General features: G+C 60.0%; 1 protein-coding gene across 7 annotated transcripts; it reads left to right on the top strand.

Annotated features, from left to right (window-relative positions):
* Nucleotides 1-1,857: 1,857 nt before the first annotated feature.
* Nucleotides 1,858-10,110, top strand: GCGR (glucagon receptor). 7 transcript variants are annotated; one of them, XM_016194855.2, is made up of 14 exons: nt 1,858-2,038; nt 6,659-6,809; nt 6,993-7,095; nt 7,509-7,616; nt 7,706-7,827; nt 7,928-8,034; nt 8,116-8,272; nt 8,361-8,520; nt 8,603-8,663; nt 8,839-8,908; nt 9,112-9,200; nt 9,312-9,450; nt 9,553-9,594; nt 9,715-10,110. In XM_016194855.2, the coding sequence occupies exons 1-14, from the start codon at nt 2,025-2,027 to the stop codon at nt 9,889-9,891; spliced, it is 1,500 nt and encodes a 499-aa protein (XP_016050341.1). In that variant the 5' UTR covers nt 1,858-2,024; the 3' UTR covers nt 9,892-10,110. The 7 variants fall into 7 exon arrangements, 6 of the variants coding, with proteins under 6 accessions (XP_016050341.1, XP_060027747.1, XP_060027745.1 ...); XM_060171764.1 differs by lacking the exon at nt 1,858-2,038 and adding an exon at nt 2,219-2,295; XM_060171762.1 differs by lacking the exon at nt 1,858-2,038 and adding an exon at nt 2,928-3,120 and having other exon boundaries at nt 6,999-7,095.
* Nucleotides 10,111-10,582: the final 472 nt, after the last annotated feature.

Here is a 10,582-nt window from a genome sequence, read left to right as displayed (position 1 = left end):
TGTGTGTGTGTGTGTGTGTGCGCGCACACACAAGTGCTATCTTCTCTCTTTTTTTTTGTCCTCTGGGCTACACAGCTCCTGGCCAAGTTTTTTTTTTAATTTTCCCTTTTGTTGCCCTTGTTGTCTTTTATTATTGTTGTAGTTAATGTTGTTGTTATTGTGTCATCATTGTTGAATAGGACAGAGAGAAATGGAGAGAGGAGGGGAAGACAGAGAGGGAGAGAGGAAGATAGACACATGCAGACCTGCTTCACCACCTGTGGAGTGATTCCCCTTCATGTGGGGAGCCAGGGGCTCAAACGGGATCCTAAGGCCGGTAATTGTGCTTCGTGCCATATGCTGCTTAACTTGCTGGTACTGCCCGACACCCTGGCCAAGTTTTTTTTTTTTTTGAAATTTTTTTTTAATGATTTATTTATTCCCTTTTGTTGCCCTTGTTGTTTTATTGTTGTAGTTATTATTGTTGTTGTTATTGATGTTGTTGGATAGGACAGAGAGAAATGGAGAGAGGAGGGGAAGACAGAGGAGGAGAGAAAGATAAACACCTGCAGATCTGCTTCACTGCCTGTGAAGCAATTTTCCTGCAGGTAGGGAGCTAGGGGCTCAAACCTTAAGTGCCCCCAGTGCTGAGGGACTCCCATGTGGTGGACTGGGGCCCCCAACCTGGGCTGCTCACATGACAGGACAACCTCCCAAGTGAGTGTCTCAACACCCAATGTCTGGGTGTCTCTTCACTTCCGGGGTCTGTTCCCATCTCCTCTGATTCCTCCAATCGCTCTCGCCTTCTCCTCCCAGTGTCTGTCTGTCTGTCTTTGTCTCTCGGAGATATGTCCTCCAGATCCTCCCCTGTTTCTACCTTCCCTGCAGAAGGCGCTCCAGGGGGTGCCCATTTCTTCTGACCCCCTAAGAAGAGTCACAGTAGTCAGGTCTAGGAGGCATCCTCTGCTCAGCTCTGCACCTCCTAGGATTCTCTTGTCCCCTTGTCACTGGTCTCAGAGGACAGGCTGCCATATGGACATGGCACCAACAGAGGGTGTCTCATCCTGAGCAGATGCTGGGACCTGCATGTCCCGGGGACCCCCAGGGACTCAGCCAGGACCATGACCACGTCCTGCTGAAATGAGTTGGGGAGAGCCACCAGAAGTTCTGGGCAGCCTCCTTCCTGTGCTCCTTGCTCTCAGGCCTACATTTCTGGGTTCTGAGCCCCCCAACCTGGGATGCACCCCCAGGTTCCAGCCCAGTAAGACTCCCTGCAATCACTTTTTCAGCAAGCCTCCCCCACCCAAGACACGAGGGTGGGTGATGAGGTCCAACTCTTCACGAAGAGCAGAATGGACACCCCTCCAGGGCTGAGTAGGGGGTGTCCCCCAGGAGTGTGCTCACCTGCGGGTACCCTCCACCCAAGGATCCTTGAGGGACCCAACAGAGGGCTGACGCCTTCCTCAGTCCCACCCCCGGAGCTCAACGTGAGAACGCCAGCGCCCCCCCCTTTCCCAGTTCAGGCTGTTTATGTCTAGGGACTCCGTTATGTAAATAAAAGTGACCCCGCCCAGATCAGGCCCTTGTGCGGGACTCCCCCAGGCCCCATGTGCGTCTCAGGTGCGCCCTGCCCCCTGCCTGTGCTCCACCTTTACTTTTCTGCTTGCCTGTCCCGCGGAGACCCCAGGACCCCAGGCCCCTGCCCCTCCCCCCCTCCCCCAGCACAGGCAGGCGAGCCAGGCTCTCTGACCTTTGCCTTCTGACCTTTGTCTTGGTCACTGCCTGAACAGCTGAAAGGCCCCTCTGGGGGCAGGGTTTCAGCTGAACTGTGAGGATATGAGCAGGAGGCCACCCCCACAGCACCCCTCCACCTGGCCGGCCAGCCACCTGCCCAGGCAGCTGCGGGGATGGGAGGTGCACATGTCCTACAGCCCCCTAAATTGGGCTCTTTAGACCGAGTGCTGGGGAATGGGGTGGGGTGGGAGGCAAGGGACTGTCATCCTGGAAGTCATATCCATAGAACTTTCTAGAAAAAGGACAAGACCATGCATATCCGAGGGTGAGGAAATGCTGGGAAAGATGAAGCCCTTAAGTGTTCGTGGGGTTGGTGACCCAGGCGGGAGGGCGGACCAGCTGGGGCTGGACGCTGGCTTTAGCTCTCTCGGTGTGGGGAGCAGTGGGATCTCAGAGGTTGATCCTGGGGGGAGGAGGGGGCAGGGGAAGAGCGAGCCCCAGCCAGGATGTGTTGTGGGGGGCCTGGAGCTGGGCTTAGGGCTGGTGAATGAGTAGCGCTGATGTGCAAAATCCACAGGGTAAGTGAGAGGGGGTGCACCTGGGCCCCACCCAGTCCCAGCCATGGAATCATCCCCAGCCACCAGAAAGGGTGATAGGAGGGAGCCAGTGCTACCAGAAAGAAGGAGGGTCTGAGTCACAGTCCTTTCACTTTCCACACCAGCCACCCCTCCACGGATCCCTCCAGGAGGGGCCTGAGGGAAGGGGCTGGTCCACAGGGAGTGGTCTGCACAGGATCTGGGGGTGGGTGGGCTGGGGGGTCTGCACAAGAGGTGGCTGGGGGTCACGAGTGTTTACACAGGATGTCAGGGAGCTGGGGTGGGAAGTCTGCACGGAATCTGGGGGGCTGGAGGTCTCAGGAAGTCTATACAGTATATGGAGGGCTGGGGTTGCAGGTGGGGTCTGCACAGGATGTTGGGGGGTTGGGAGTTGCAGGGAGGGTTTTGCATAGGATTTTGGGGGATGGATGTCTCGGAGTGGGGTCTGCACAGGATCTGGAGGAGCTCGGGGAGGGCCTGCACAGGCTGTTGAGGGGCAGGGAGTTGCGGGGAGGATCTGTACAAGATTTGGGGGGTCGCGGGAAGTTTGTATAAGATGTTGAGGGCGGGGGGATCGCGAGGAGGGTCTGCACAGGACCTGGGGGTCGTGGAGAGTAATGAATATGAGACGGGGAGGGTGCGGGGTGCACGGGTTGGCTCTGCAGCTCCACTGCGCGTTGGAGCAAGGCGCGACCCTCGGCCCCCGCCTCCGCCGCCCCCCCCCCCCCCCAGCGGGGAAGTTTGCGCGGGCGCGCAGCCGGCGGGGCCCAGGCAGAGGCGGAGGCGGCGGGCCGGCAGCTCAGCGGGAGCGGTGAGTATCGGGCCCCGTAGGGGCGGCCGGATCGCCGGCCGAGCCGGGGTGGGCTTCGAGTCGCCGGGCTCAGGACCGTGATTATCACTGCCCTCGCGCCGTTGGACCCCTGGGTCGGTCCCTAACCCCGATGACCAGTCGCTCGCACCGTCGGGTGGGGGCTCCTCGTGCCTCTCCTTGGGGTCGGGGGTGGCAAGCCTTCTGGTGCTGGGCCCCGCGCCCCACTTCTTCCTCCAGCACCCCCCTTTGCATCCTCTCCCATGAGCGCACATACAGTTCCCCTATACCCCAGAGGCGCTGTTGAGAGGTTGTCAGGTCGCTCTGTCCCCTTCCCTGCTCCCCAGACTTCGCAGTCCTTTCCTGAGCCCAGGCGTCCGGGCGCCCCGCATCCTCCAGGGCCGGGGGCTGGTGCGGGGTGAGTCCCTGGCCGCAGTCCCGGCCGCCCCGCCCCCGCCGTGGATCTGGAGCTCAGCTTTGTCAACAGATCAAGGCCCCTGACCCCGACCCGCCTGACCTTCCTCTGTGTGCTCTTTCCCATTCCCCTCCTAACCCCCCAGGCCCGCAGCCTCACCCCTGCACATCCTGGGGCAGAGCTACTCATCCTGCACCCCCTCCCCCATGGAAATCGGTGGGAAACCCGCGTGGAGTTCTGGGTAGGGCAGGCGACACCCCGTCTCGGTGGGGGCTGAGGGCTGGGAGAGAGGGGGCGCCCCCTAGTCCATGGCTGACATGGCGGGGTTGAGGGGTGGTGGTGGCTGGGGCTGGAGTGTCCAGGGCTGGCGAGAGAAGGCTGGTGAGAGAAGTCCGTTAATTAGAAAGGAGGAAGGTGGGAACAGGCAGCTCAAGGCCGCCCCCAGAGAACCCCATGCTGGTGGCTCCTTACCCAAACTCCAGTGTTTTTGCCCCACCCTACGTCCCCCCCCCGGGGGGGGGGCAGGACTGGCTGCCCCGGCGGAGCAGAGCGGCTGAGGAGGCAGATGGGGCACCACACTTGGCCTTGAGTGCCAGAGCTCTTCCCCCCACCTTGGGAGTGGCTTCCTTCTTCCCTCCTCCCCCTCCACCCCCAGCCCCACCAAGGTTACCACTGGGACTCCGTGCCTGCAAGAACCCCCTACTCCAGGCAGCCAGTTTTCTTCCCTTATTTGAGAGGAGCAGGGGAGATTGAGAGGGAGAAAGAGAGAGACACCTGCAGACCTGCTTCACCGCTCCAAAGCCCCCCACACACACACAGTGGTGGGGACCAGGGGCTTGAACTCAGGTCATTGTGGGTAATAACTAATGTGCGCTCAGCTAGGTGTGACACTGCCTAGTCGCTGCTTATTTAGTTATTACCAGAGCTCTACTCAGCTCTGGCTTATGCTGGTGTGGGGGTTGAACCTGGAGCCTTGGAGATGAGGTTCTTTTTGCATAATCATTATTTCCTCAGCCCACTTCACTCAATTTCTAAAAACATTTTATTTATTTATTTATTTATGAAGGGAGAAAGAACCAGAGCATTACTGTGCCACACATAATGCCAGGGTTCGACTCAGGGCCTCATTTTTGAGAGTCTAATGTGTTATCTACTGCTCCACTTCTCGAACTGTGAGCTCCTTCATTTTGGGTGGTAAGGAGACAGGGGAGGGGCCCAAAGCTCCAATCCGAGATGCTGCCCTCTCCCAAGAGACGAGCCTCACCCCTGCATGCTGGGGTCATTACCCTTCATTCTGCAAGCCCCCCCCCCCCCCTTTCTGGAATTGCCCTTCTCACACACACACACCCAAGAATGGAAGATTCCTCCACAGATTCTCAGTGGGGGAGGAGGGTCACCTCTTGTATTTGAGGGTGCTAAAGCCTTGATCCCCAGAGTCCTGGGATCTGTGGGTGCTGAACTGGGAGCTCTTCAAGGGTTTCTAATTCCACCAGCACAAGAGGGTGGACACAGGCATGCCACCCTCCTGAGGGGTCTGAGAGGGGTCTCAGTATTCTTTCCCTCTGTCCCCTCCCCCTTGGGCCCTACTTCTCACTGGGATCCCCTGAGTGCCGGTCCCCTGGTTGGGCAGCCTGTATGGCCTCACCCTCAGGTCCTGCCATCAGGGCTCCCATTTGCCCACTGGGGACACTGAGGCAGAGCCAGGCTGGCCCTGGTCACCATGCTAGGCAACAAGGGGTGTCACTGGCAAGCCCCCCCCCCAGCTGCAGGACCTTGGGGCAAGGAACAACTTATCAGGCAGTGCCCTTCCTGTGTCCCTTGCCTGTGTGTTGCCCAGCCCCACCTCACTGTGGTCAGGGACTGGGGCCCCCATGGGCTGCATCCCAAGACAAGAGCCAGTCATTGCAGGATGCCCTCACAGGGCCCCATGGGAGTGAGGGTGACCTTCAGTGGGGACCCCAGGCTGAGCTGGCTTCACAGGGGGCCTTGCTGGGCTCTGCTGGGTGAAGGCCAAAATCAGGGTTGTCTGAAACCTCAGTTCCCCACTCCACCCTTTGTCCCCCACTCTCTCGCTCTCTCCAGACCTTCCAGCTGTCCCCTGTGGCATTCTGCTGGTGCCCCAATGCCTAAAGCAGGGCTGTTGCATGGAGAGACAGTCCTCAAGACTCACGCAGGGAACTGGGGACCACCCCCTCCCAGAACTTAGGCACACACTGTGGGGCTCTGCATGTAGTGTAAGGATGGGGCACTGGCCGCTGCCCCCCAACACAACACTGGATCCCACCTTGCAGTCACCAGGAGGTGGGGGACCGCATCTGGTCTCAGGGAAGTGGGTGCCAACAGCCTGTGTACTGCACTCTAGGACCCAGACAGGGCACAAGAGGCACATAGATCCCTAGGGGGCAGGGTGAAGACATAAGGAGGCAACCTGAGCCAGGGTCCAGCCAGCACAAAGGTCTAGTGACGAATAACCTGGCGCCTGGCCCCAGCCTGACAGACTGACTTTCCCAGGGACTAAGAATAGGAGGGTAGGGGGCCGAGCGGTAGCGCAGTGGGTTAAGCGCACATGGCACAAAGCACAAGGACTGGCGCAAGGATCCCGTTCAAGCCCCCAGCTCCCCACCTGCAGGGCGGTCGATTCACGAGCAGTGAAGCAGGTCCGTAGGTGTCTTTCTCTCCCCCTCTGTCTTCCCCTCCCCTCTCCATTTCTCTCTGTCCTATCCAACAACAATGACATCAATAACTACAATAAAACAAGGGCAACAAAAGGGGGGGGGAATAGCCTCCAGGAGCAGTGGATTCATGGTGTAGGCACCGAGTCCCAGCAATAACCCTGGAGGGGAAAAAAAAATAGGAGGGTGGCAGAGGGCACCGCCCACTCACAGCTTTGGGACCAAAGGGTGTGGCTGCCACTGGCACTATGTGGCCCTGGATGAGTCAGAGCCCCCAATGTTCCCCACAGGACAGGTGATAGCTGGCCATTGCTAGCCAGCAGAACTCTGGGCATGCCCCCAGTCCATGGCTGGCACAGCAACTGCTCTGAAAGGGTGGAGGCTTGGGTGGTTTGGGAGGCAAGCTACTCCAGGTTTCCGTCCCCTACACCCATACCTGTGCTCTACTGTTCAGCAACTCCACCCAGGGAGTGTGGACATCCCTAAGGACCCTTTGTCCCAGCTGTGCCATCCCAGCCAGATGTGGGGGGCTACTATGCAGAGGCATGCCCCCACTGCTGTCATACCACTCCCACCTCCTATTGCTGCTGCTGCTAGTCTGCCAGGTGAGTGTGTGCCCCATCCCCAATCTGTCTTTGTCCCTGCATCCTGTCTCCATCATTGTGCCCTATCCCCAGCTATCTTGTCACCAGTCTCTGTGCCCTCCCCCACTCTGTGCCCTGTCCCCAGTCTCTGTACCCTGACCCCAATCACGGACCCCACTCCCAGATACCTGTCCTGCCCCCAAGCCACAGGCTTCCCGAGCACAGGTGTTGGACTTCCTGCTTGAGAAGTGGAAACTATATGGAGACCAGTGTCTTTACAACCTGAGCCTGCTGCCATCCCCTACTGGTGAGCTCCCCCCCCCGCCCCCGCCACCGCCCAACCACACACGCAGTGTGGGGATTCCCTGCCTGCACAGCAAGACAGCTGATGTGGGAGACTGTCAGCCCTGGGGAGCGTCACCAGTGACCTGGGGACCCCATCCCCATTGCACCGTCAGGGTCAAGGACAACACGCAAGTCCGAGGCAGTGCTGGGCCTGAGGAGGACTCCAGCAGGATAGGGAGTTAGCCCCCAGACAGAAAGGGGGTGCAAAGGGTGCTGGGGGGAATGGAGTGTTGGGGAACCAGGACTTGGTGGAGTGGAGGTGGCCCAGGGGAGGCAGTGGCCCTGGAGACCTGAGGGAGGGGGTCTACAACTCTGGAGCAAGAGTCTCAGGAGATTGGGGCCCCTGCTGACACCCCTCCACCCCCACCCCTGCAGAGCTGGTCTGCAACCGAACCTTTGACAAGTATGCCTGCTGGCCTGACACCCCCCTCAACACCACAGCCAACGTCTCCTGCCCCTGGTACCTCCCCTGGCACCACACAGGTACTGCAGAGCACGGAGTGGGGGCAGCCAGGGCCCTGTGTGTGTGTGTGGGCGGGGGGGGGGGCGTTGACCAATTATGTCCCTTGCAGTGCAGCATCACCTGGTCTTCAAGAAGTGTGGCCCTGACGGCCAGTGGGTGCGTGGGGCCCAGGGCCAGCAGTGGCGAGATGCCTCACAGTGCCAGCTGGATGAAGAGGCACTTAAGGTCCAGGTCAGCCTCTGGAGGCCCGAGGAGGAACCACACAGCACAGGTGGCTGGGGTGCCCCACCCACCACAAGCCCTGACCCCTGCCCCCTCCACTGCTTTGCAGAAGGAGGCGGCCCAGCGGTATAGCAGTTTCCAGGTGATGTACACAGTGGGCTACTGCCTGTCGCTGGTAGCACTGCTGCTGGCGCTGGCCATCTTGCTGGGCCTCAGGTAGGGCTGCCCACCCTGGGGCAGAGAGGGGGGTGGCATCAGGAGCACGGTAGGGGCTGAGGCGCTACCCTGTGCCCACAGCAAGCTGCACTGCACCCGCAACTACATCCATGCCAACCTGTTTCTGTCCTTCGTGCTCAAGGCCAGCTCAGTGCTGGCGATGGATGGGCTCCTGCGGACCCGCTACAGCCAGCAGCTGGGCGATGACCTGAGCGTGGGCATGTGGCTGAGCAACGGGGTGAGTCCTGTGCCTCCCTCCTGCCCATTAAAGGAGCCTCCTGGGGTGGCCAGGGGTCCATGCTCAGACCCACCATCCCTCTGGCCAGGCAGTGGTGGGCTGCCGGGTGGCGACAGTATTCATGCAGTATGGCGTGGTGGCCAACTACTGCTGGCTGCTAGTGGAAGGCATGTACCTGCACAGTCTGATGGGCCTCGCCACCTTCCCCGAGAGGAGCTTCCTCAGCCTCTACCTGGGCTTCGGCTGGGGTGAGTGGGCCAGAATGCTGGGGGTGGGGGGGTGCTGGAGAAAGGGCTGAACTGTGAGACTACAGCGCTAACCCCTCCCCAGGTGCCCCCCTGCTCTTTGTCATCCCCTGGGCTGTGGTCAAGAGCATGTTTGAAAACATTCAGTGAGTAGCGTGCTCTCCTAGAACTGAAGCTCAGTGCCTGGGGATGCCGGGTGGTGGAACATTGGGTTTGGGCTCCCTTGCTTTCTAGAGGCTCAGAGGCCATCTATGGAATGGGGGGAGGGGTGGGGGGGCTGCAGGGAATGAGCAGGCATCCCTCCACTCCCCACCCCTGCAGGTGCTGGACCAGCAATTACAACATGGGCTTCTGGTGGATCCCGCGTGTGCCCGTCTTCCTGGCCATCTTGGTGAGGCCCAGCATCTGCTGTCTGGCAGGGAGGGAGCAGACGGCTGGGCCTCCTGTATGTCCTGGGGGGAGCCAACACCCTGCCCCCAGGGATGGAGGGCATGCAGCCAGGACAGTGTCGCCAGTTACCCGTTCCTGGCTGGGTGCCCACCTCTGGAAGGGGTAGGGGGGAGCCAGGCCAACCTGACCTGCACCCCCTGGCAGATCAATTTCTTCATCTTTGTCCGAGTCCTCCACATCCTGATGGCTAAGCTTCGGGCCCGCCAGATGCTCTACACAGACTACAAGTTCCGGTGGGTGGTGGCAGGGAGGTGTGGGTGTGTCCCCCAGAGCCTAGGGGGACAGGGTATGTTGGGTGGGTGGGGACACTGAGTGCCATGTGGCTCAGGCTATATCCCTTGCAGGCTGGCCAAGTCCACACTGACCCTCATCCCACTGCTGGGCATCAACGAGGTGGTGTTTGCCTTTGTGATGGATGAGCATGCACAGGGCGCCCTGCGCTCCGTCAAGCTCTTCTTCGACCTCTTCTTCAGTTCCTTCCAGGTGCTCCCTCGCCTGATCCCCAGCCACTCCCCAGCCCACCCCTTGTGCCCACCCCCTGCATCTCCAGGCCCTGTGGGTCTGCCCTGACTCCTGTCTCCCCAGGGTCTGTTGGTGGCTATCCTCTACTGCTTCCTCAACAAGGAGGTAAGTGGGGGTCTGCTAGCTAGGAATATCACCACCTCCCAGAAGCACACAGTAAGGGGGTTCAACAGGTACTGGGCAGCCTGGCTCTGGGTCTGGCACTGAGCTGCACCCCCTCCCCAGGTGCAGACAGAGCTTCTGCGGTGCTGGCGCCTGTGGCAGGTGAGCAAGGAGCTTCGGGAGGAGCGACACCCCCCGAGCCAGAAGCTGCTGCTGACCTGGAACCATGGCAGCAGGGCCAGCTCGGAGCCTACTGTGCAGACCCACTTACCTGACAGCCTGGTCGAGAGCCCTTTCTGAAGGCCCTCAGTCCCTTAGGACAGGACTCAGACTCCTGGAAGACTGTTTCTGGAAAATGTTAGACTCATGGGGTCTCAAGGGGTGGGGGACCCCATGTCCCCAAGTCCATCCCCACATGGCCATCTGCTCTGTCTTTGGGTGGGGTCTGCTCTGTGATGCATGCCAGCTGAGTGTCCCTGCATGTCACCTGTCCTCCAGCAATAAAGAGTTGGAGCAGTGCCCCTGTCACATCCTGGAGGGAGGATGGACAGGGATTCTGGGTGAGAGGGAGCGGGAACCTTCACACCCCAGTGTGAGTGGTGGCTGGCAGTGTCCTCACCCCTACCTAGGCAGGTTGGCCTCTCATCTGCTCAGGTGAGGCTCACCCCCACTCAGGTCAGCACTGGGGTCTCCCATCAGTCTTGTTCCTCAGTCCTAGAGGCTTATCCTCTGCCAGCAGACATGAAGAAGGCACTGGTCACTGGCATCCCCATCCTGCTGCCAACCTCACGAGCCCCCTATGGGCCTCCCCAGCCCCAGTCTCCCCCCACAAGTCACAGGCTGCACAACAGGGGAGACAGGCTCCGTGTGGAAACAGTCTAAGAGTACAGGCAGTGAGCAGTCTTCCCAGAACTCAAGCACAGGTGGGCAACAAAAAAGGATGCTAGTCATCACCGAATGAAGGTTGATGCTTGGCAGGAAGGACCTGGGG

The sequence above is a fragment of the Erinaceus europaeus genome, chromosome 14 (assembly GCF_950295315.1).
Source record: "Erinaceus europaeus chromosome 14, mEriEur2.1, whole genome shotgun sequence".
In the NCBI taxonomy this organism is placed as follows: Eukaryota; Metazoa; Chordata; class Mammalia; order Eulipotyphla; family Erinaceidae; genus Erinaceus; species Erinaceus europaeus.
Note: the sequence above shows the minus strand (reverse complement) of the source record. Positions and strands in the feature narration are given on the sequence as shown.

Coding starts and splice junctions, on each gene's coding strand:
- GCGR (XM_060171761.1), top strand. CDS start 2,933: ATGAGACGGGGAGGGTGCGGGGTGCACGGGTTGGCTCTGCAGCTCCAC. Junction 7,828..7,927: donor AAGAGGCACTTAAGGTCCAG/GTCAGCCTCTGG, acceptor ACTGCTTTGCAG/AAGGAGGCGGCCCAGCGGTA. Junction 8,273..8,360: donor GCATGTGGCTGAGCAACGGG/GTGAGTCCTGTG, acceptor CCCTCTGGCCAG/GCAGTGGTGGGCTGCCGGGT.